The sequence below is a fragment of the Schistocerca cancellata genome, chromosome 4, assembly GCF_023864275.1.
Source record: "Schistocerca cancellata isolate TAMUIC-IGC-003103 chromosome 4, iqSchCanc2.1, whole genome shotgun sequence".
NCBI classification, from domain to species: Eukaryota; Metazoa; Arthropoda; class Insecta; order Orthoptera; family Acrididae; genus Schistocerca; species Schistocerca cancellata.
In genome coordinates, this window is record NC_064629.1 from 538,882,747 (window position 1) to 538,910,562 (window position 27,816).

Here is a 27,816-nt window from a genome sequence, read left to right on the forward strand (position 1 = left end):
GAAATTAAGCTGTAATTATATTGCAGACCAAATAATTTTTGCAGTTACCCACATCATTTACATTTTAAGCAATTGTATGATTTTTGATTTGCAAACACTCACATTGTGCCAGTTTGACTCAAGTATAAAACATGAGATAGTACTCATGATTCTAAAAGCAATAAAATATTCATTCTTTGTTGTCTTCTTCACAGAATGTGCAGATCATGTTAGCAACATTTTCACATATAAGCTTGCAATTGATCACATGCCACGGGCACACACACACACACACACACACACACACACACACACACACACACACACAGACTGTGAAACATACATCTTCATGCTTACACCAATACTTCTGCCTGCCAGATAAGGCTTTATTTTATTACAGATTTTTCATACGTATAACTGTTTATCCATATTCTTCAAAAATTCTTGTCTTGTAATTTTTTTGCATAAAGAACATGTGAATTTAGAGGACACATTTACCAAATGGAAAAATGCTGCTAATTTCAATCTTCTTTTTCTTCTATTAACACCAGAATTTCTAACTAGATAATCATTAGTGTGAACATCATATTTCACATGGTTATAAAATGTTCTAACTTCTGAATTTTTCTTTCCTTTATCAGGTATTATTGAGATGAGTAGAAGAAATCACAATTTGGCTGGAATATACTGGGTGAGTCACTAACTTTTGCCACCAAGAATAACTCTGAAAGTACGATAGGAGGTGAAAAATGTGTGGAACGAAAGTTGCATGGGACAATGGGGGCCATAATATGATGGTTTTCTGTTGCTAGGTGGGGTAATGTCAGAGATATGAAGGTCACCTTTGTTTTTTTTAAATGGGATGCTATAGTTTGGTACTTATTTTCTGACAGCAGCTATTGAGACAAATCCAGTCATGTGTAACAGTAAGGTCTTTGAAGGTCAATGAAGGTCAAAAAGGTGGCATGAACGTCCATTTACAGAAAGTGTTCGAAGTGATGACCATTGGCATCAATGCAGTGCTTATCACATTGGCACTTATTGAAGCACATGTTCTGACAATTCTGTCTCGCATATATTCAGGTGTAGTTGGAATGTCTTTATGAACAATGTCTTTTATGAATACACACAAGAAAAAAACCAGAGGTTTCAAGTCTGGCAAATGAGCTGGCCATGATACATCTCCTCCATGTCCAATCCAACAATTTGAGAATTGTTTCTGCAACTCATTTCTAGCCATCAGTGAACAACGTGTCGGACACCCATTGTGTTGATACCACAGTGTGTTCTTTGTTCCTAAAGGTATTTATTCCAATAACAGTCCTAATGTTTCTTGCAGGAATGTGGTGTACTTCCTGCCATAAGATTTCCTAAGATGAAATAGGGGCCTATAATTCTGTCCTCCAGAATCCCACACCATACATTCACCAACTGTGGTTTCTGGTGTGCAACTTGCCTTAGCCAACATGGATTTTCAGTTGCCCAATAATGCATGTTATGCAAATTAACATTTCCATGCTTTGTGAATGTAGCATCATCAGTAAATAGAATCAATTTAATAAATGTGTCATTCCTCTGAATCTGAAGTTGAACCCATTGGCAAAATTCAATGCAATGCATACAATCCATACTAGTTAATTCTTGGTGGAGACTGATATGGTAAGGATGATATTTATGATGATGCAGAACATGAACACTACTACTCTGGCTTATGCCAGATTCCCTTGCGATTTGACGAGAACTAAAACAAGGATCTCGAACCACAGCGACATGAGTACCAATTTCTGTTTCCTCGTTAGTAACTTTCCTTTGCCAGATATATTTCCCATATGTTAAAGATCAAGTTGTTCTCAATTTATCATATACATATTTAAATGTACAATGTGTAGGGTGAGTATGTTGAGGATATCTTTCAGCATATAAGTCTCTAGCTCTCACTGAATTTCATTGGCATTCTCCATAAATGAGAAGCATATCAACTTGTTCTTTGAAGGAGTACATCATTCACTTTCACTTGATTCAATGGTACTAGTCTTACCATTCCTACTAGTGTTGTATTGGGAAACCATTGAATGGTGTTTACATCTCAATGCCACGTTAGACGGATACGGCGTATTCGGCGAATACTTACTATTTGCACAATATACGAGAGAGAATTGTCAGAGCATGTGCTTCGATAAGTGCCAATGTGATAAGGAATACCACTCAATCCATGATAAGAAGATTGCAGCACTGCATTGATACCAATGGTCATCACTTCAAACACTTTCTGTAAATGGAAATTCATGCCATCTTTTCAACCTTCGCTGACTTTCAAAGACCTTACTGTTACACATCACCGGATTCATCTCAATACCTGTTATCAGAAAATAAGTACCAAATTATAGAATCCCATTTAAAAAAACAAGGTTGACCTTCATATCTCTGACATGACCCCACCTAGCAACAAAAAACCAACATCATATTGTGGCCCCCATTGTACCATGCAACATTTGTCCCACAAACTTTTCAGCTACTGTCATACTTTCAGAGTTATTCTAGGTGGCAATAGTTAGTGTCTCACCCTGTATAACACAATTTCTACATCTTCTATAAAACCAAAGAGCCTTGAAATGGTGCATCATTGTTTGTTAGACAAATTCTGGAAGAATATGTTTGGGGGAAAAGACCAAACTACGATGTCATCAGTCTCATCAAATTAGGGAAGGACGGGGAAGGAAGTCAGCCATGCCCTTTCAAATGAACCATCCCATATGTGATTTATTCATATATAATGTTCCATGTAATATAATTTAAAAAAAAAAAAAAAAAAAAAAAAAAAAAAAAAAAAAAAAAAAAAAAAAAAAAAAAGAGCACAATTCTTTCAAGTGGCCCACTGGTGCGACAGTTGTGAATAGTTTCATTGCTTTTAGTACTTCCTATTACAATTGTTTGTTGAAAGGGTCATCTGAATGTATGCCTGTACAAATAACAAATTCCATAAGATAAAATGTTCTGGGTGTACCGAAGCAACTGTCTTTATGCCTATATGGCTGATATTATTGGAATGAACATCGATCTCATTTGCTAGATGGAATGGGATGCTTGTCAGTTGTTACGCACTTTCCAAGAGCATACACCTTCAAATGCTTGTCTTTCAATGCTATGATAAATTCACAGATGTCAGGCCCTTCTACATCCTAAAGATATTTGTAATGGAGATAGGAATCTTTGTAAGGTTTTGTGCATAATAGAAAGCCTACTACAAATTTTGTAGGAAAGTTCTGGTGGAATATAGATACTTAAGGAATAAAGGAGACTACTCACCAAGAAGCAGCAGAATTGAGTTGTCAACAGGCAAGCATAAAAAATGAAGACAACTTGGTAGCTTTCAGAGTAATCCTTTCTAGAGGACACACACACACACACACACGTCCCTATGTCTATGCCTATGCCTGCTGCACCCCTACATGGTGCCTCTGGATGCACAATGCTTGTGCTGCAGGTGGACTAGATTACGGAGGGGTTGTCAGGTTGGGGTGGGTACAGGGAAAGAGAGAGGTGGAAGGCAGGAAGATGAGTTTGTTGTGAATGGCTAGTGAGTGGAGGGTGGCAGCTGGTTTGGCAATAAATAATGCTAGGCACGTGATGCACAACTGTCAGAACCAGTGAGGAGAAATGCATGCTGAAGGTGATGTGTGGACATGAATTGAAAGGGGGTGATAGGATTGAGGAATGGGAAACTGTTGGGTGGAGGGTGTGTGGACAGTATGTTACCAGAGACTGAGGCAAGGACAGTTATGTAAGCCAAGGATGTGTGGCAAGGACAGTTCCCATCTGTATACTTCAGAGAAGTTGGTGGGGAAGGGAAGGATCCTGGGGGTCTGGACAGTGAAGTAACCATTGAAACTGAGAATGATGGCCTCAACTGCATGTTGTGTCACCAGTTGGTCAATTTTATTCTTGGTAACAGTTAGGTGATGGCCATTCATCCTGTTGGACACCTGGTTGGTAGAGATACTGACATAAAAAGCTGTGCAGTGTTTGCAGCAGAGTTGGTATGCTTTGACAGGTAGCCTGGCCTCTGATGGGTGGATAAGCCTCTGACAGAACTGGAGTAGGAAGTGTGGTATCAATAGCTGCCAGTTAAGTTGGCACTATGACAGACAATGATGACAGCGCCCTCTAGCAGATGCAGTTCAGCTCTACGAGCACCACTGTAGATTCTCCCAATTTTGATCAAGAGCAGATGGCTGGGACACTTCACACCTCATTGCATCTTTTTGTATTCCACCTGGAAGGCAGCGCGTGGGTCTGGTCTTGTAAACAGAAAAGTTGGCCAAGTGAAGGAAGTGAGTTGGAGCAGGCTAAGGTAATACATGTTGATACTGCAGTATGAACTTAAATCACCTTTATGCTAGCAAAAAGAATACATTACTTTGCAATGAGGTGTGAAGTGTCCCAGCCATCTGCTCTTGATCAAAATGGGGAGAATCTACAGTGGTGCTCGTAGAGCTGAACTGTGCCTGCTAGAGGGCGCTGTCATTGTTGTCTGTCGTAGTGCCAACTTAACTGGCAGCTATGTCATGGCATCCTAGCTATAGATACCACAGGAAGTACTTGGTGGGTGGATTGGGCAGGTCATGCACTGTGTCTTCCACTGGGATATGATCCTTGTGGCAAGTAATTGGTTAGGGATGGACTAGAAAGTTGAATAGGTTGGGTGGAAGATGGAACACCACTTTAGGAGGCATGGGAGGACCTTGGGTAGGATGTACATCATTTCAGGTCCTGTTGATAGATAATAAAAGCCCTGACAAATGATATGGTTCAGTGTAGCAGTCCGGGGTGATATTGGGTGAAGAAGGGGCGCACACTGCTTTATAGGTGATTCTTGGGGGTTGTGGGAAGATTAGGAGTGTGTAAGATCCTTCCCAACCCTCCTAAAGGGATGTTCCATCACCACTCACTCACCCTCAACCACTCTTCCCACCTTCCGTCTCTCTCTCTCCCTCTACCCACCCAACCCAAAATAACCCCCACCCCAGTCTAGTCCACCTGTCGAAATGCAGCACTGGCACTGTGCATCCAGACAACATCATGGAAGGGCATAGGCATGCCTGTAAATGTATGTACGTGTGTGTGTGTGTGTGTGTGTGTGTGTGTGTGTGTGTGTGTGTGTGTGTATGTGTGTGTGTGTTTTCTGTGTGGATTTGTACTCTAGCTCAAGAAATAGTCAGTCCAGGAGCTAGCGAGTTTGCTTACTTTTCTGTGTGGGCCTGTCAATAACTCATTTTGTTTCAGTCAATGATAGCTTCCATGCTTATTGAGTCCTAATCTGTTTCTACTGTGCCATAATGTTTCACATTAACATGGTTTATTAACACCCAACTAAGAGAGTTTGGAAGGTAAGGCCTCCTAATCAGCCCTCAAATAAAATAAATGCAGTGAACAATAACATCACACAACTGTATCAAAAGCAAGTTACTATTGTTTACTGAGAAAAGTGCTTATCTCCATATCTACCCACCAGTCCCTTGCACGGATGTCAGATGCTTTGATATTTCCCAGTCCTTCTACAGAATTTACATAAGCATGAACCTCTCCTTGCAACATCAGGCTGGTGACTCCTACCAACACTTCGTCTACCTATGCGAACATTTTCCCTAAACCGTTGAATTCTGTATGAAAGTGTGGATATTTTTGCTTCCTTTATATGAGAAGGTGAGAACCATTGAATCCATTGCAACATCAATTACAATCTTGGACGGAACCATTTGAGGGAACCCAAGAAATGGAGAAGTGAAGCTAGTTTTGGACACAGTGCGGCTTAGGAGTATCACATTCAGTAATGCCTCATAATGGTGCCTCAGCAGATTTCCATTCTCCATCCAGAGTTGCTCCATCATAGCTTGCAGCTCTGATTCCATCTCTAGCTGTTCCCATGACTTGGTGATGGGCATCCCTTTAAATTACACACATCAAACAAACAGAGTGCTTAGAGTGCTTGTTGATTATGCTAATGAATACTTACAGCTTGTCATCTGCATATGATATGTGGATTTGATGTATTATTATGTTTCTGATCTCAGTTTCATGTACTGACCCATTCTGTGATGATAGAGATTTGATTCTCCATTTGGTCATACAGAGCTAGACACTTAAAAACAAAAATAAAATAAGAAAAAGGTCTCGCTGATGTCTCTGGCAGCACTGTGCCCTGGCAGTGACTTCTCCTAAAAAGCAAAGCTCGCAACTTACATCATCTGACTGACAAACAGTGTGGCAGCATCAGGCACTGACATGGCAGTGGTACTGCAGGCAGGATGGCACTGGGTCATCATACCCTTAATGTGACCTTGTTCAAAGGAGATAGAGGTGGTTGGCAACTTTGGATGGCCTTGTGCAACTGCAACAGCAGTGGCAGAAGTGGTGGTAGCGACAGCAGCACTAGGTAGCCTGCAGTAGGCAGTTTGGACCGATGGCACAAAGCGTTCATCCACTGTGCCACATCACAGAGTCAGACAGCCCCGAATGATGGTTTCAAGCACACACTCATGGATAGTAATTTATATGTGGCATCTCAAAGCCAGGAACAGTGTGAATTTGGCATCTCACTTCTGATGCCAGTTTTTGCACCTGCTTGGGGATGTAGTCAGGATCAGAAAGTGAAGTGAGCTTGTAAGAAGTATACACTACGCACTGCCATGGTGATGAGAGAAGGTAGCTCTAGTAGCCTCAGACCCTTGTTGAAAGAGAAGCGAAATGCAAAGGTAAAGAAGATTAAGCCACATTTAGCATCTGCTCTGACATCAGCTTGGAAGAGAAGAGAAAGCCTTTTTTCACCATTGCTCCAAGAGCCCTCTGTCTCACAAGTCAGGTGATCCTGCAGCATGATTTGACTGGCAGGGTGGCTTTGCTGATGACTATTCAGCCTATTCCACCATGAACTGGTCAATTCTTGTCACATTTACTCAAGGGCGACTGACAAAAAAAGGTGGCCTCTTTGTAAACTTTAAACAAAAGAAAATTTTATGGTGCCTGGGAAAATACAGCATGAAGGGGAGAAAGAGGAAAATAAAACCCTTATTAATAAATGGCTTCCATCAGCATGAAGGCAGTGAAGAAGAGGAAAGAAGTCCTTATTGATAAATAGCTTCAATCCCACAATGACGTGTGAACTGATTAACAGCTCATGTGAAGAGGCAAAAATGCCTAGCTCAGGAAAGACCATTAGGCAGCTTTTCACAGGAAGCATATTTTGAAAATTAAATTAAATATAAACTGCCGTAGATCACACATTATTTGATTTGCAGATGCTCACATCTGATGAGGAATAATAGTAAGAAATCAAATAATATGTGACGTGTTCCACTTTATCTGTACATAAATAAGTAATTGTAAGTGTATCTCCCACAGGTAATGTTTGATTCCTTTTATTTTAAATAATCTGACACTTCTGAGCTAAGAGACTATTCCCTCTACAGGAAATGTTACCTTGATGGTGAGAGGAAAAGACAGTCATCAATAAGACATATCACACCTGCCCTATCACCCTCACCACTCACTTATAAGCAGTCACCATGGCTAGTCACATATGGTCTAATATTACAGTATACTTTATTTATTTAGTATCATATAACAAGCTTAACAGAGAGTTTCTCAGAGATTCAATAAAAGAATTTCCTCATCTATTCCTTGTCAGAGATTTTAATGCCCCCAACTGCCTCAGGGCTTCACAGACAGGACACAAATATCTTAAACACAGTCCAAGAGACACAGTTCAATTTGACCACATAATCCTTCTCTCCCATAGCCTTCCCATCTGTTCACCTGCCCTTACAGACACTACTCTATGGGAAGTTGGTACTAATCTTTGTTTGAGCAACCACTTTCCAATTTCATTGCACTTCCCAGAAATGGCAGGCCTTGACAGGAAACCTTCAAACTGGGCATTGAGCAGAGCAAATTGAACATTGTACAGCCTACTAGTGATATGTGAATGCCCAGATAACATCTGAGAGTGGGCTGATGACATCACAAACATAATTCACTACACTGCTGGAGCATTCATCCCATAGATCTCAGGAAAAGAAAACAGTCTTCACAATTACGCACACATGTGTCACCACTGGGGCTCATGTTGAGACCATCAGGAGAAAACCTAGCATTATTTTGGATAGAAAAAGGAAAGACTCGACAAACAATTAAAGAGAGTAGATGGAGGTCATAACAAACATTTCTAAGTTAAATAAATCATCCCACTCTGGCAACATGGGCATGGGAGTAATTTAGGAAAATATCTGAAAGGAATGGTAGAGATACAGGTGGCAGAAATACAGCAAAATTATACTCTTTTGGTATCACAATGGCTTATTGTGCAGTCAGTGGCAGACTATAACATATAATGTGATACATGGTTACACTTTCAAACATGGAGAATGGAAGACTGATTTTTGAATCCACTAACACAGAGATGAAGAATGCATTTCAGGTCCCCTAGTCACTAATAAAGAGATCACTCATTCTCCATGTGACAGAATCTGCCTTCTCGATAACAAAGAGGACAGTTGTTGGCCCTTAGGAATCCACTATGGAATGCTGCTCCACTATACCCCCCCTTCAAAGATATCCTCCTGAAACTTTTTAATAGGATCTCATTTAAGTTAGATTATAACAGCTCTTGGAGGGAAGCTATCATGATCTCTCTCCTAAATACAGGGAAGGATCACAAAACTCCAACTAGTTATCACAATGTTGCTCTGACCATCTATATAGGAAAGACTCTTCAACTGATGACCATCAGCCACCTTGTGTAATTCTGAATAAAAGAATCTCTTGTCTTCCTTTCAGTATGGGTTCAGGAGGTATAATTCCACTCTTGAAAACCTTATTCATGTGGAAACAGCAATGCATGAGAGCTTTCTTTGCAAGCAGTAATTGTCAAATATATTTTTTAGCTAGAAGAGTTTTGTGATATTACATGAAGTCATATTATCTTACATCAACTCCATAAGCGGGGATTTTTTTGGCTATCTCCAATTTTTATTGCCATTCAATATTTTACATACTGAGAAGTATCTGCCTTCTCATATCATTTTATTTGGGTAAGTGGTGATCCTCAGGGAAGTATTTTAAGTGTTTCTCCTTTCCTTGTTTCTTCAAACAACATTTTGTCCACCACAAAATGTCCTGTAGAACACTTATTTCTGTTTTCTGTACATCCTCCAATCTTGTAACCACATGTCTCAACTTCAGACAATATTCAAAACACTGGAGAAATGGGTAAAGAATACTGCTTTTAGGTTTTCATAGACAAAACTCTGTGCATTACTTTTAATAGCTCACACCATGACTGTAGCGTGCCTGACAGGCATCTGAGGAACAGCCCTTAATCTTTTGAAAATTTGGTGGTGTCTGGGCCTTACGTTTGATGACAGACTTACTTGACATCTGAAAGATCTTAAAGCTAGGTCAGTGAGATCATTTGGAATATTAAAATGCTGGAATGGCTAAACTAAGGGGCAGACAGAATGTACTTGCTGCAATTTTATAGAAGTTTTATACACTTCTCTTCTCAATTATGGCTGCAGCATATACAGATCTACATACCTAAAATGTTAGATGCATATCATCACAATGGCACTGATTTGGGTACTAAGACTTACCAAAAAAGCACCATTCCCAGCATATTTTCTGAAAAGGGGGTGGGGCGTCATATTATCCACCTGGTGGCAGCTCCTCATTCTGCTACATCACTAAAAATATTGCTCCATTGGCTAGTCATCTGTATACACTGCAGCTGCCCATCTGCATCTGGAGCACTCACATATATGATACCCAAACACCACCAACCACTTCAAGATTTGAGCAAAGTAGCTTCTGATAGATTTGGAAATATCATTCATAAGGACTCAGTTGGCCTCCTCTCTAGTTACTGCAAAATCCTAGGATGTTTTTAAAATTAATGGGGTATATTAAGTCCACATTGAAACTCATATTTTAAAAATATATCTTTATCAGCTTTTAAATGAGAACAACAATTTTAAAGCTATGCACACAGGTTAGTCTGTGCAGGGGATAATCTAACACATGCAATCATGTTCCCTGACTGTGTTTTCAGAATTCATCTTCTGAATGAGTGAGTGCTCTAACTTTCACACCAAAATTCATATAATCCTGGAGGTGCTGATCAAGGCATTATGTTCTTTACCAGCTCCATTTCCCTTAGTGCTGCACAGTCCAATTAAGACTTGTACATAATAGGCAAAAATGTCTATTGAATCTATGACACTGTTTACCAGGCACAGAGACAATGGAAGGTAGTGGAATTTTACTTGATACCTCATTGACATTCAGGGAAATTAAATCTCCGACAAAGTAGTGAAAGAGCTTTCAGAGGAGGCCATCATGAAGCTGTGTGTCATTCCCCTGTACACAGTTATCACACTGTTAATCCATAAACTGATTTGCTAATGGGAAAACATATAGCTGGGTAAGAGTTACAATAAGCTGTAACATGTGAAGCTACCTCCATCCCGCAATGAAGCAGAGATGATGATCTTATACCCTTGTGTGGCGGATACATTCCATTAATGCATGGTTTTCTGCTACAGCATGAGGACCTGCCTGTCTGTCTACATCTACATCTACATCTACATCTACATGGTTACTCTGCAATTCACACTTAAGTGCCTGGCAGAGGGTTTATCAAATCATGTTCATACTACTTCTCTACCATTCCTATCTTGGATGGCGCATGGGAAAAAGGAACACCTAAAACTTTCTGTTCAAGCTCTGACTTCTCTTATTTTATTATGATGATCATTTCTCCCTATGTAGGTTGGCATCAACAAAATATTTTCGCATTTGGAAGAGAAAGTTGGTGACTGAAATTTCGTAAATAGATCTTGCTGCAAAGAAAATTGCCTTTGTTTCAGTGACTGCCACTCCAACTTGCATATTGTATTAGTGACACTCTCACCCATATTGCGCGATAACATGAAACAAGCTGTCCTTCCTTGCACTTTTTCGATGTCCTCCGTCAATCCTATCTGGTAAGGATCCCATACCACGCAGAAATATTCCAGCAAAGGATGGACAAATGTAATGTAGGCTGTCTCTTTGGTGGGTACATCACATCTTCTAAGTGTTCTGCCAACAAAGCACAGTCTTTGTTTCATCTTCCCCACAATATTATCAATGTGGTCTTTCAAATTTGAGTTGCTCATAATTGTAATTCCTAGGTATTTAGTCCAATTGACAGCCCTTAGATTTGTGCGATTTATCGTATACCCAAAATTTATTAGATTTCTTTTAGTACCCATGTGGATGACCTCGCACTTTTCTTTGTTTAGTGTCAATTGCCACTTTTTGCACCATACAGAAATTCTCTCTAGATCATTTTGTAATTGGAATTGATCATCTGATGATTCTACTAGACGGTGAATTACAGCGCCATCTGCAAATAATCGAAGGGGGCTGCTCAGATTATCACCTAGATCATTTATGTAAATCAGGAACAGCAGAGGGCCTATGACACTATCTTACAGAATGTCAGATATCACTTCTGTTCTACTCGATGATTTACCATCTATCACTACGAACTGTGACCTCTCTGAGAGGAAATCACGAATCCAGGCACACAACTGAGATGATACTCCATATGCATGTAATTTGATTAATAGTCCCTCGTGAGGAATGGTATCAAAAGCCTTCTGGAAATCTAGGAATATGGAATCAATCTGAGATCCCTTGTCAACAGCACCCATTACTTCATGGGAATAAAGAGCTAGCTGTGTTGCACAAGAACAATATTTTCTGAATCCGTGTTGGTAATGTATCAATAAGTCATTTTCTTCAAGGTGATTCATAATGTATATATACAGTATATGCTCCAAGATCCTACTGCAAATTGAGGTCAGTGATATGGGTCTGTAATTCAATGGGTTACTCCTATTTCCTCTATTGAATATTGGAGTGACCTGATCTACTTTCCAGTCTTTAGGAACAGACCTTTTGTCAAGTGAGTGGTTATTTATGGTTGCTAAGAAAGGCGCTATTGTGTCTGCATACTCTGAAAGGAATCTGACTGGTATACCATCTGGACTGGAAGACTTTCCTTTCTTAAGTGATTTGAGTTGTTTCGCAACACCTAACATATCTACTTTTATGTCACTCAGGCTAACAGCTGTTCTGGTTTTGAATTCTGGAATATTTACTTTGTCATCTTTTGTGAAGGAATTATGGAAAACTGTATTTAGTAACTCTGCTTTAGTGACACCATTATCAGTAACATTTCCATTGCTATCACACAGTGACAGTATTGACTGTAGTGATTTTAATGTACTCATTTCAGTGAAATATATTTTAACCTATTGCATATCATATACTGACAGAATAAACTGTCCTTGATATAAATGAGGATCTCTCTCTCAGAGTTAGATGATGTCAGGCTGAGCAGAGCACATATTTTCAAATTTTGTGGATCACCACTTTCCTTCACTAAAACATTAAGTAAGAGATTTTAGGTGTTGCATAGAAGCTGGTTTATCATGTCTCTTATGTGATTAATGTACATTATAGATTTCATTTTACTCTATGTCTATATGTAGTTTTCTTTGTTAATCACAAAGTAAAGGGCCCTAAAGCAAACATCAACAACATTAACACACAGTTTATGCCTCAGATGCTGATTGCCTGACTGTTTAGTCCCAAAATACAAATCCACACAGCATTCTCTGGAAACTGAAAATCAGCATAAGAACAATCAAACATTTAAAAAAATGACAAATAAAATTAGGTTTTGTTATGTTTTCTAAAATGGCTATTTGTGAGTTTACCACTTTCCATGATCACAACTATCATTCCATAGGAACCTAGATTGACCTGTCTTCAATTGACAAAATTTGGGGAAAGAGCTCTTGATTGAGGAAACCTAACTGTCTAGATCCCCTTGTCTAATCCATGTGTGCATACCACACAGTTGTTAATACCCCTAAGATAACAGTCATAATAAAAGGTCTGTTCAAAAAATTCTGGAAAATTCATAATTTCACACCAGTGGTATGTTGGAGGGAAATGTAGTTGGCATCCCTGCACACACCTGTGTTTAATGTGTAACTGCTGCAAGTTTCATTATTGTTTGTCTGTTAGTTATTGTTGAGTACTATATTGAGTACAACGTTGTGTCACACAGTTTGTGAATTTCGAAATGGCAGAGTTAGAGGAGCATCGTGTCTGCAGTAAATGTTGTGTGAAACTCAAGAAAACCTTTACAGAGATGCACCAAATGATGCAGAAAGCAAACAGTGATGAGTGCTTAAGCCATACTCAGTGTTAAAAATGGTTCACACAGTTTAAAAATGGCCAAATGGAAGTTAAAGATGACCCTCATTCAGGTTGCCCTTCAATGTCTACCAACAATGCTCATGTAATGAATGTCAATGAAATTTTGCATGCTAATTGAAGACAGACTGTCTTTGAGATTGCAGAACAATGTAATAATTAAGTATGATCATTTCATGAAATCCTGACACAGCATCTTGGACTGCATCATGCTGCTGCCAAGTTCATCCCACGGCTCATGAGTCAAGACCAAAAATACCATCACCTTGCAATCTGTGAAGAGGTTTTGGATTGTGCAAATGAGAATGAGATGTTCCTTAAGAGAATTATAACTGGTGATGAGATGTTGGTCTATGGTTATGATGTTGAGACCAAGGTTCACTCTTGACAATGGGTCAGGAAAGGTTCTCTCAAGACCAGAAAAAGGTCATGAGGTCAGGTCAAATGTCAAACCCATGCCGATAGTTTTCTTTGATGTTGAAGGATTAGTTCATCATGAATTCATGCCACAGGAGAAATTGTTAACCAATGGTACTATTGGTTCATGTTGCAACACCTTTGAGAAAGTGTGAGAAGGAAATGGCCTGAATTGTGGCAAGAAAACTTATGGCTCTTGCATCACGATGATGCATGCGTACATTCATCCCTGTTAGTGCATGACTATTGCACAAAAAACAAATCACTGTGCTGCCTCATCCTACATACACTCCAAACCTGGGCCCTGTGGACTCTTTTTTTATTTGCAAAGCTGAAACCCCCATTGAAAGTGTGAAGCCTGCAGTGATAGAGGAGATAAAAGAAAAGTCACGGACAGCACTTTACATGATCCAGCAAGACTGATTCTGGAAGTGGAAATGGCATTGGAAGTGGTGTAACAGTTGCGGAGGAGAGTATCTTGAAGGAGATCATGCACAGTAAGTAAAAGGTAATAGCAGAAATATTGAACAGACCTTATATGTCACTTTACAGGGACCAAATATGGGAAGCCTGCGCACAAACCCTCAATGCAAACAGTGTGAATATTCGAAGTTTTCCACCCTGTGGACCACATGTATATTGAGTGATTCCACAGTTTTGCTGAAAATAGAATGGGATGCCAACAAGCTATGATGTCATCTTTTGCCATACAGCTCAATTTTTGTGCATCATAGAGTGAGTGGCTTGGGGTAAAAAAACTGTTCTCCCAGCTGTTGTCAGCTTTCCAGACTATGGAACTGCTACTACTAATTCAAATAGCTCCTCAACTGGCTTCATGAGGCTGAGTGCACTCCATTCCAGTCCTCTCATGAAAGAAAAATCTTTGGCAGCACCAGGGATTGAATGTGGGTCCTCAACATGGCAGTAGATCACTCAACTACACAGGTGAACTACCAAATGTAACACTATACATTAAATAATCATTTGTAATTGCTATATTCTTTATGAACTGTCCAGTGTTATGGGTGACACAATGACCAAATGACTGTTATATGATGTTATTAACTGGAAACTTGTAGGCTCTGTTCACACATGGTATAAAGACTGATTGTATTGATGTTACGCATTGAGATTCTGAAGCATGCATGTGAGACTACTATGAGCATAACTCTAATGAGCTTCAGCTCTGTTCACATGTCTAACAAAACTCTTCAGGCTCTAACAGACTAGCATACCAATTTATGGGATGTCAGATATGCTACTGGAAAATGTGAATTCTCGGACTTTTGGTATTCTGCCTCAGAAGAACGTGAGTAGTTGACTAAGATTAGGTGAAGTTTCATTTGCTACAGATGTGTAAAGAGAACAGAAACTTCAAAGTAAAATAAGGCAACACAGTTAATTATTTTATGTCCTTAAAATTATGCAAAATTCACAACTACTGTTTATAAAATACTGACTATTGTTACTTCAGTACTTGGATTTGTTCTCTTTTATAACAATATTTGTTATTACTATTTGACATTTAATTGCAGCAAATATACACATGTTGTCACCTCTGCAGCAGTAGATGTACTAAAAGTGAACTTCTAATTAGCTGTTACTTATATAGCAGCTTTCTATCACTTGAATGATTAAATTTAGTATTGCTTTAAAATATCAATGATCTTTACCTATTTTTATTAATTGATATTTGCATTTGTGTAATATGGTTAGTCAAAAGCTTTGCATCCAGTTTTATTTTCAACTGGAGCACCATATTCTGTGATATTAACTATTGTTTACAATATATGTTTGTAGAAGCTTGCGTCTTAGCATTTTGTCAATAGAAGACAGGTCAATCTAGGTTCCTATGGAATGATAGTTGTGATCATGGAAAGTGGTAAACACACAAACAGCCATTTTAGAAAACATAACAAAACCTAATTTTATTTGTCATTTTTTAAATGTTTGATTGTTTTTATGCTGATTTTCAGTTTCCAGAGAATGATAACTTTCACCATTTAATGATGTAGTTTAATCAGTATACTTTTTATGATGAAAATTTGTCTAAATAAAAAGTGGCTTTTAAAAAAATTATTTTCAGGTTAATTTATTGACCTCTTTTTGAACTTGTTTGTAAAAATTTATAATTTGTGGAGCTTGATGTTAAAAAATTTTTTAAAATTTCTCAGTTTCAGAAATCTTTAGTGTGCACTAGTTGTATGCTCACAGATGTTTCTAATAGTTGATGAAAGATAGATTACAAGTCTATGAGTTGTTTATCTTAAATATGTTTTAACAGCGAAATTCAAAGTTTTTAAAAAGAGGGAGATACGTGTTTCATTATATGAATCCAATAACTAACTATTGACACAATCCTCAATAATATGTAAAGGCAAATATTAATAGGAGCATGTTAACAGCTGGAGCTACAGAAGATAGAGCGGCATACAGGAGTGACTGGTGTTCTGTCACAAGATGTGTGCCAACTGCTGAAAGCAATGGTTGCTGTTTCATGGCGTGCAGGTCACACATGTCGTATTGATGATAATGATCAGTGTGTCTTCTGTGAATCATGTGTAATGTGGTACCAACTGGCATTGGAATTAGTCAAGCTGTTTGCACCACAACAGCCTGCCCATCTACCAGATGTGAGTTTTGTTAAATATCCACAGACTACATAAATCTGTACTTTTAATATATCTGCACTGTACCTGATAAGTGTGATACTGAAATGAAATGGTATTTTAAACTGTAGTCAGTATTTAACAATGGCAAGTCATTTAACTTGTAATAATATCATTGCATGTATTTAATAATACATCATACAACTAAAGGAAACTGTTTCCATGGCATGGAAAGTTTCTATGGTAATAGTTATTAACAAACATTTGTTAGAACTTTGTAAGAAATGGTACTATATTGTCAGTTATGTTGTCAAACTCCTGGTATTCTTCATTGGAGGAGGAGAATATTTTTATTATATGTTGAAAATAAATAGTGCTACAGCCTAAGCTTTGTCCAGTTTGGAGCAGAAGATACAGCCACCATTGGTTTAGCTGTGAAGTATTTCTCCACTATGTATATACAGATAGACTACTGGAAAAGCAAGGATTACAAAGCTTGCTGGGAAAACTCTGTCTTCATAATACTTGATGCCCTTTATCAGTTAAACTGTATGGCACATAATCTGTGCAACACTTCAATTTTCTTCTAATGTGTGATGGACCACCTGTTTGAATTTTTCATATCCATTATGTGTCTTTGCTTTCTGAAAAATATGTCATGTTCTCAAAGACATACAAGGAGCATCTAAAGTAGTAAATAACTATGCTGAAATGTATTTAAGCAACAGGCCTTCATTTGCACGAGACATTGTACTCTTTATCACCCAATAAAGAAACATCTTAGAGCACCTAGTTAATGGAGCTGTAGTCCATAACAATATATAGAAATAAAAACCTTAATAGGTTTTCCAACTCCTCAGTATATCCATAGTTTTAGAAGTTTACACAAAATGTGCTCCTAATACAGGTACTTCATGAAACATTAGAGTACCAAGGCACAACCACTGCTAGAAATCTACATCTACATCTACATCCATACTCCACAAGCCACCTGACGGGATGTGTCAGAAGGTACCTTGAGTACCTCTATCAGTTCTCCCTTCTATTCCAGTCTTGTATTGTTTGTGAAAAGAAAGATTATTGATATCCCTCTGTGTGGGCTCTAATTTCTCTGATTTTATCCTCATGGTCTCTTCTCGAGATATACATACGAGGGAGCAATATACTGCTTGAGTCCTCGGTGAAGGCATGTTCTTGAAACTTCAACAAAAGCCCATACTGAGCTACTGAGCATCTCTCTTGCAGAGTCTTCCACTGGAGTTTATCTATCATCTCTGTAATGCTTTCATGATTACTAAATGATCCTGTAACGAAGCGTGCTGCTCTCCATTGGATCTTCTCTATCTCTTCTATCAACCCTATCTGGTACAGATCTCACACCAGTGAGCAGTAGTCAAGCAGTGGGTGTCAATTCGTTGCAGATCCTCCTGCATTTCAGTACAATTTTCCATTATTACAACCTCTCGATATACTACAGAGTCATCTGCAGAAAGCCTCAGTGAACTTCCGGTGTTATTTACAAGGTCATTTATATATATTGTGAATAGCAACAGTCCTGTGACACTCCCCAGTGGCACACCTGAAATCACTCTTACTTTGGAAGACTTCTCTCCATTGAGAATGACATGCTGCGTTCTGTTATCTAGTAACTCTTCAATCCAATCACACAATTGGTCTGATAGTCCATATGCTCTTACTTTGTTCATTAAACAGCTGTGGGGAACTGTATCAAATGCCTTGCAGAAGTCAAGAAACACGGCATCTACCTGGGAACCCGTGTCCATGGCCCTCTGAGTCTCGTGGGTGAATAGTGCGAGCTGGGTTTCACACGATCATCTTTTTCAAAACCCATGCTGATTCCTACAGAGTAGATTTCTAGTCTCCAGAAAAGTCATTATACTCGGAGATAATACGTGTTCCGAAATTCTACAACTGATCGATGTTAGAGCTATAGGTCTACAGTTCTGAACATCTGTTCGACATCCCTTCTTGAAAACAGGGATGACCTGTGCCCTTTACCAATCTTTTGGAATGCTACACTCTCCTAGCAACCTATGGTACACCGATGCAAGAAGGGGGGCAAGTTCCTTTGCGTACTCTGTGTAAAATTGAACTGGTATCCCATCAGGTCCAGCTGCCTTTCCTCTTTTGAGTGAGTTTAATTGTTTTTCTAACCCTCTGTCATCTATTTTGATATCTAGCATTTTGTCATCTGTGTGACAATCTAGAGAAGGAACTACAGTGCAGTGTTCCTCTGTGAAACAGCTTTGGAAAAAGACATTTAGTATTTTGGCCTTTAGTCTGTCATCCTCTGTTTCAGTACCATTTTGGTCACAAAGAAATGCTACAAGGGGCATTAGGTTTTGTTGGAACAAGGATCCATAATAATCTTTCTCAGTCCTCAAGGATGTGCTTTTATCTTCTGTCATACAGACAAAAATGCCAAGTTAGATCTTCACAGTGTTGCTAGTGGTTATAGGAAAGGTGCAGCTCTAATGTAAATCATCACACAAACTAAAAACATTATTTGTAACTTTTATGAAATATTCTGCCAGTATTTGGAGGAACATAGATGTATTATAAACTTAAATCTACAGTATTGATGTCTGGAACATCAATACTGTGTGTTTAAGTATTTAAGATTATTTATGTTTTCCTCCAAAGTGCTTTCCATAGTTGACTATGTAACAGAAAAGGTGGCCTTGAAATTGTCTGAAGGGTTGGTATGTTTCAATCTTAGGAATTCAGTACAGCATTCACTAAGTTAAAAGAAAGAGTTGTGTGGGATTGTTGGCTACGAGGCCCTCAGGGTTAGGTTCAGCTGCCAATCAGAAATGATTTCCTCCTTCATGCACAATGCCTTCTTTCTTTTCAGTGTGTAAGACTGTGGCTCATGTGTGTCTGTTGAGTGTTGATGATTGAAATGGATGTGTATATAGTGGGTGTCATGTTAATGCTGAAGGAAAACAGACAAGGAAACCTGGTGCCAGAACATTTCCTGGTCATCTCAAACAGCACCAAGAAGATAGCAGAACTTTATGTCCCATCTGACCGATAGCTCACCATCTACAGTGACATGCCCTCTCTCCATGAGATGCTGCAGATTGGTGTTGAGTTTACCACAGAACATTTATGCCAAGTCTGGTGGTTAGGTACTATACTCTACCACCTCTCCTCCCCTTGTAGATGAATACTGGTGGAGAAAATTTCTTCCACTATGAGAATTTGAACTGGCTAACTTAGAGTTGAGTGCCATCACAAGAAACAAAAAATCTTGGCTGTGAGGGCAGATATTCACTATGGTAATGGATTATGGTTTCTTATGTGCTCAACAAGCCCTAAGGATCAGTTAGGTTAATAGGCAAGAGGGACACTGAGGGTTCAGTGAATACACAGAAACTGTCTTTTGAGAAATTATCTAGCCATGGATAATATCCCATCAGTGAAGCCGAGGACCATGAATGAGTTACAGAGAGAAGCAGCTATCAAAGGAGAATACCAATTAAGGGACTGAGCATTTTGCACACTGAATTACAGTGCAGTAGGCTAGAAATGCATTTTTTATTGTAACATCTACTTTATAGCTAGCCAGCCTGAAGTATTTTCATGATTCACAAATGTTTGGTCATTTGTAATTTCTGAAGAAGAGTGACAGAATTGGACACAGCTCTGATTTATCACAGTTGTAATGATCCATCAACCACTATATAAGCCACTGTATGGAATAACAGAAACAGAAATATGATTTTAAACTAAACTACTCCAATGATATCTGCACTCTTCTGCTTGTAGATGTCTAGTTTCACTATATTGCAGTTGACCTGTTAAGGAGGTTTCCAAAGTCAACAAATGGGAATAAGAGGTTAATAGTGTCCACTGCCTACCTCACCCAGTACTCTGTTAGCCACATTGCATCAGCTGCTGATATGCCATAAACTGCATATTTCCATGTGAATGATGTAATTATTTGCACACTTAGCACTTTGTTCTATGATCTTTGATTATTAGCAAGTTTTTTTACAGTCTACCTTAGCATTAGAGACAATGTTGTGCTGCAACATTTTTCACAGGATTATAGGTGTCTACCAGCTACAAATTAATCCCCTTATGGAACATTTAATTGGATTTTAATGATACACTTTCCATCTACATTGATATCATTGTTAATGTACATGGGAGTCATATTTGTCAAAAGAACTTCCCAGGAAGAATGGGCTATGATACTCCTTGTCATGACATATCTCTACAATACAGTAAAATAAATTGCTTCATGGTCCTTGCCATGGCTGCAAGTACAAACTTACATGGCCAAAATACAATGGCTGTCTTCTGCCCATTTAAATCTATTTTATCACAGACTAAGAAGTTCACCTCATGGTGTGTTACATTAGGTTTAATGCCTATTCAAGAAAGTCCATTGTAAGAAAAATTACTAATAATCTATTTTGCCCTGTATCAAGTACTGTACTTCTTACTGGATGTTATGTACACGATTGGGATTATGATTATACTAAAAAGACAGAAGCATAGAGACACTGCCCATGTTCTCTAAAAGATGCCATGTGGCAATCCTCCAGCAGAGACTGGTAACAGCAATCTCAAATGTGGATAACGTGAAGATACAAGTGAGCATATTGACACATCAATGAGAAGGGCTAAGAGTGAACATTGGAATGATGAGGAGAATGTGACTACATGACAAGGGTATACAGGTGCTCATGTACTACCACACAAGCAGATTTGACATGATCCAGAGCCAGGATACTGGAGGCAGGTTGGAAATCATCTCTGGAATTGGAAATAGCTGCTTTCCCAAGACACAGAGCAGTGTTGTAAACTTGCATTATCCACCATAGTGGAGCAGTTATTGTAAATAGGTGGCAACTTGCAGCTTCCAGGATAGATACCAGCCTCCTGCCAGAAGTACTATTTAAACTGTTCTGAAGTATATGAGAATCATCTTGTTGTCATATGTTTGAATGATCCAGGACAAATGTTTGCTGTGTATGAACTAGAGCACTTCCTATTCAAGATATGCTTGATCTGGAGAAACTTCAGGCAATACCTTTTAAATATGGGATGTGTCTCATTATTTCTTTATTTATACTTGCTATATAAAGTTTGGTGAAAATAAAATATTATGGAGCATAAAAGTATGCTTGCTTCTGCTGCACTTCACATTGAAGCAAAATCATGTAGAAACCTAAGTTTTGAGGATAGGCTGCTGAAACTAGAAGTTGAATCAGTTAATACCAAATGAGACATCAGCAGGCCTTAAAAAGTCTTTAACCATATAAAACTGCAACAGAGACACATGTTTTACATCATCATTACAAGAAAACAAATTTTTCTGGAGTGGATATTGCTATTTGTTATTAATAAGACAATGAAATACCAAATTATTAACAAAAATATATCCTATAATATAAGTAAGATGATAAAATATTTTTGAAAATAAATGTAATATACTCCTTGGAAATAATACAAAATGATGTCTGCAAACCATTAAAAAACTCAATCATATATAATGACCATTGCTTTTAGGCCAGGACAAAGCATTAAGGACAAAGTTAAAAATAGCTTTTTGAAGGTAATTTTAAATTAAATAGCAAAAGATATAAGGGAGGCTCATTACTGTAAATCTCCATCAAGAAGAAATGTCCATGTGAAAAAATCTCAATAAATATCTTATAAGAGAATGAATATCAAAAGCAACATATAGAATTAAAATGAGATTGATTTTATTCTGCCAAACAGTAAGGAAGGTGTACAAAACAATTCAGCATAATTAGTATCCTCTGGCTAATTTGATATAGAATATATGACAAACTGAGTTACAAAGAGCTGAACCCATGAAAACAAATTCATAGTCAAACAATGGAAAATCCCAGATGAAATAATGGCAATATTACCAAAGGGATATATTGCAACTCATCATATGGGAGAGATGCTGAGTCACAGACAGGCACACAAAATGACTGACAATCAAGTTTAGGTCTCTAGCAAATTAAGACACTTTAAACTAATAATGCTCTCCCAGAAATCATTGACCTGCCACTGGGTGGTGGGTTACATGCCTCAAAGATACAGGTGGGAACCATGTCAGAGGGATAACTGTGGAGCGATCAGATTAATTTATGGTTCCTAAAGAAAGGCAATGGTTTTTCTGGAGTTTGGAACTCACAGAGGTGGCTCTTATGATGTATTATTTACTCATCTTGACATGTGTTAGGATATGCTTTTATTTTGACCAGGTTTGAATATCCTATGCTTTTGCTTCAGCCACAAAAATTATATTGTTTCTCCACCTCACTCTGATGTGCATTATTTACTGACTAATCCTTGCACATAGTTTTATAGGAGTTGCATTGTGATTTGTCACTATCATCACATAGATTTAAGAGCCTGACAAAGTTGTCATGATTTAATGACCACTCATCATTTAATGACATAATTTGTTACATTTGTGTCACAATGCTAGAAAAGAAAAATTTTATCATGCTGAACTAGATTTCATAACCTGGCTTACTACACTGGTGATTTCCATTCAGAAACTGCCTGTAGGCATATTTTCTAATACATGAATGACAGGATGGTGAAATGTTTAGTAAACAGTCAAGAAATCCCAATTTAGATGGTGAAAATTGCATGCAGAAAACATCAATAGTCACAGACATTAATTAACTAACTTTTATAATTGCTTTTTTTCACAATTTCAATTTATCTCTGTGGGCTATTGGCTGATTTTATGTGAGTTAGACAATTTGGTCTCAAGATGCCCCTAAGGTATGTTTATTTTTATGTCTAAATATAATACTTGTCAAATATCACAACACTATCACATTTATACCCCACCAACAAAGAGTTACTGTTAACACATGTTTTGGGGCTTTACCATTTCATCATTTTGCAGAATACCAGTACTATTATCATATACCTCCTCTTCACATTTTGCTTACGCATTACAGAAATTTATAAATTAGGATAGCAGAGAAATATATACTCATTTGTAACAGTTAACATGGTTTCCAATGCTCTCCTGGGGAGCACATTTAACAAGATTACTAATTTTTTTTTTTCATCTAGCAAGTGGAATGGTACACACGCTGTGTAACTTGTGGGCGCTAATGACCATAGAAGTTTTGCGCCCTAAAACCACAAACAAAACAAAAAACGCTGTGTAACTGCTATATCCATTACGCTGTGCTGGTTTGCAGTCTCCTCAAGAGCTTGCAAGTTTCTCAGCCATTACTGCTAAAGCATCTTCTCATTGTTCTCTAGTATGAGTCATATCATTAAATCTAAATTTTTTGCACCATTGCTGAGTAATTCTAGCTTTAAATGTTCTATTTATGTTACTTATGGGCTGTGTCACATTTTGACCAAGATTGTATTTTAGTACAGTATCAATCCAGGGTGACGCACCCAACTGTTGCTATGATATTAACACAGAACAGGGTATTTGTATGTAAATACCAGCACCGTTTGCCCCATCATGATTTTGGTAATAAACAAGCTGTGAAATGCATAGATAGCATGAATATAATTGTTGAAATAGGTGCCAGTGTAATCTCACAACATGAAAATCTGAGCTTGCAACAAAGAGTTACGCAGTAGGATTCCAAGCATACGATCAAACTGTAATTACTATAAATACTGTAATTAATTTACAATGGAAGGTTGTTTTTGCTGAACTTACAGAATTGGTAAAATTTAATCATAGTGTATGGTACTACTAATGTCTCTTTCATTGAATAGTGTTCCTAGTAACTGTCTCACACTAAATTGATGAGAAATGTCAGCCAATGCATAATACCTTTTTTAAAACTAAAACTAAAAAAACATATAGTGGTTTAGAACCTGATATTGAAAGGATACTTATTTATTGGCAGTTCTATAAGGTGCCAGACTTACATGAAATGAAACAAACACAAGAGATTGAAAACAGAGTTGCTCTGACCGAAGTTAAATGTTAACAAGCAAACAGTCTTATGAATATGTTGATTGCTCTCACTTTAAATCACAGTAATTTTCCTGTGATGACCTATCAGGAAATATTCTATAAGTAAGCCCCTAAGGTATGAAATACAATCTGAAAGTTCTTATGTGTTTTGTATTGATTTACACTTTATTTTTTCCCATCAATCATGGTGCACCATTTGACTCATTATTATATTTGGAAATATGTAGCACTTTGGTTTGACCACAGGTGGCAGGCTAATCACTAGATATGTAATCCCTGAACAGTACAGCCCATTTTCCTGACTGCTTTCATTGCATGAGTGGACAACATATACTGTGATCACCAAGGGCAGTGCAGGCAACATGGTTTCTGCGGAAGAAGGGTGTAAACAGTGCAGATCTTCACAGTCTATTGGTGGCAGTGTGTGTAGAGTGTGCATGGTTACCAAAAGTCCTCTTTCAAAATGATAATGCTTGTGTTCACACAAGTTGAAAAACCATGGCTGCCCTTGCTGAAATAGCATTCAAGGTACTGCCAGACCCACTGCATTCACCTGAAATGGTCTCTTCTGGTCACCATCTGTTCAGGGCTATGAAGGAACCTCAGAGCAGACTTCAAGGAAATGCAAGCAGCTGTTTGCTGTGGTTATGACAGACTCTACAAAATTGGTTCAAGGAGGGCCTATATAAGTTACAGGGGCCAAGTCAAGAGAATATGCCACTTGTGGCACTGCCTGGAATGCTATTTCAGTGATGGCAGCCAGGTTTTTCTGATTCGTATGAGGATGAGCACTGACACGTTGCAAGAGCACTTTTCATGCTGGTGCACACCCTCATCACACTCCCTTCAACCGCCTGTGAATACATGCAGTATTTACACCTGCCTTCCACAGAAACCATGTTGTCAGTGTTGTCCTTGATGATCACACTCCTTGTTGTCCAATATGTAATGACAGCAGTTGGGAAATAGGCTATACTGTGCAGGGATTACAGTCCAGTGATTGATTGTCTTGTCACCTATGATTAGATGAAAGTAGTACATACTTGCAACTGTAATGATGAATCAAATGGGACACCATGAATGTTATGAAAAAACAAAGTGTAAGTCAATACTGAATGGCCCTTGTATACACCAGGCAACTTTTTTATTGTTTATTTATATGATTGAACCAGTATCAGGTTACACAACCATCTCCAGCTTTTGTGCCATCATAGAATTTCTGTAAATTGTTTGGAAGCTTTGCTTTAACTTGATATGTAGTACTAAAAGCTACAACCTGTGAGGGGAAAAAAGTAAATTATACCACTACTGAAGATGGAAATGTAGCCTGATACCAGTCCAGTTTATATAAATTAATTATGAAATAAGCAGCCATATACATTTCATCACCTACTTATGTGCTTAGTGAGAAGACTGTGACATCTTCATAATTAGTCAATAGTCAAGAGATGGCAAACTCATATGAAAATTCATTTTTACTATAGAAGAAAACACTCTTTATGCCTATGCCCCACTACTATTTATTTTACATGTCCTAAGATTCATGTTACAACTTCATTTTCTAATGTTACTCTATCAGACATCTACATCTACATCTACATCTATACTCCGCGAGCCACCTTACGGTGTGTGGCGGAGGGCACTTATTGTACCACTATCTGATCCCCCCTTCCCTGTTCCATTCACGAATTGTGCGTGGGAAGAACGAGTGCTTGTAAGTCTCCGTATTTGCTCTAATTTCTCGGATCTTTTCGTTGTGATCATTACGCGAGATATATGTGGGCGGTAGTAATATGTTGCCCATCTCTTCCCGGAATGTGCTCTCTCGTAATTTCGATAATAAACCTCTCCGTATTGCGTAACGCCTTTCTTGAAGTGTCCGCCACTGGAGCTTGTTCAGCATCTCCGTAACGCTCTCGCGCTGACTAAATGTCCCCATGACGAATCGCGCTGCTTTTCGCTGGATCATGTCTATCTCTTCTATTAATCCAACCTGGTAAGGGTCGCATACTGATGAGCAATACTCAAGAATCGGACGAACAAGCGTTTTGTAAGCTACTTCTTTCGTCGATGAGTCACATTTTCTTAGAATTCTTCCTATGAATCTCAACCTGGCGCCTGCTTTTCCCACTATTTGTTTTATGTGATCATTCCACTTCAGATCGCTCCGGATAGTAACTCCTAAGTATTTTACGGTCGTTACCGCTTCCAATGATTTACCACCTATGGCATAATCGTACTGGAATGGATTTCTGCCCCTATGTATGCGCATTATATTACATTTATCTACGTTTAGGGAAAGCTGCCAGCTGTCGCACCATTCATTAATCCTCTGCAGGTCTTCCTGGAGTACGTACGAGTCTTCTGATGTTGCTACTTTCTTGTAGACAACCGTGTCATCTGCAAATAGCCTCACGGAGCTACCGATGTTGTCAACTAAGTCATTTATGTATATTGTAAACAATAAAGGTCCTATCACGCTTCCTTGCGGTACTCCCGAAATTACCTCTACATCTGCAGATTTTGAACCGTTAAGAATGACATGTTGTGTTCTTTCTTCTAGGAAATCCTGAATCCAATCACAAACCTGGTCCGATATTCCGTAAGCTCGTATTTTTTTCACTAAACGTAAGTGTGGAACCGTATCAAATGCCTTCCTGAAGTCCAGGAATACGGCATCAATCTGCTCGCCAGTGTCTACGGCACTGTGAATTTCTTGGGCAAATAGGGCGAGCTGAGTTTCACATGATCTCTGTTTGCGGAATCCATGTTGGTTATGATGAAGGAGATTTGTATTATCTAAGAACGTCATAATACGAGAACACAAAACGTGTTCCATTATTCTACAACAGATTGACGTAGGCGAAATAGGCCTATAATTATTCGCATCTGATTTATGACCCTTCTTGAAAATGGGAACGACCTGCGCTTTCTTCCAGTCGCTAGGTACTTTACGTTCTTCCAGCGATCTACGATAAATTGCTGATAGAAAGGGGGCAAGTTCTTTAGCATAATCACTGTAGAATCTTAAGGGTATCTCGTCTGGTCCGGATGCTTTTCCGCTACTAAGTGATAGCAGTTGTTTTTCAATTCCGATATCGTTTATTTCAATATTTTCCATTTTGGCGTCCGTGCGACGGCTGAAGTCAGGGACCGTGTTACGATTTTCCGCAGTGAAACAGTTTCGGAACACTGAATTCAGTATTTCTGCCTTTCTTCGGTCGTCCTCTGTTTCGGTGCCATCGTGGTCAACGAGTGACTGAATAGGGGATTTAGATCCGCTTACCGATTTTACATATGACCAAAACTTTTTAGGGTTCTTGTTTAGATTGTTTGCCAATGTTTTATGTTCGAATTCGTTGAATGCTTCTCTCATTGCTCTCTTTACGCTCTTTTTCGCTTCGTTCAGCTTTTCCTTATCAGCTATGATTCGACTACTCTTAAACCTATGATGAAGCTTTCTTTGTTTCCGTAGTACCTTTCGTACATGATTGTTATACCACGGTGGAGCTTTCCCCTCGC

At 38.5% G+C, this 27,816-nt stretch overlaps 1 protein-coding gene across 1 annotated transcript in view; it reads left to right on the top strand.

Annotated features, from left to right (window-relative positions):
* The window catches only part of LOC126183377 (protein unc-79 homolog), an 852,060-nt gene that overhangs the window by 229,628 nt on the left and 594,616 nt on the right, over positions 1–27,816 (top strand). Inside the window, 1 exon segment of the mRNA XM_049925310.1 lies at positions 16,128–16,355. Within this exon segment, the coding sequence (XP_049781267.1) occupies positions 16,128–16,355 (228 nt within the window).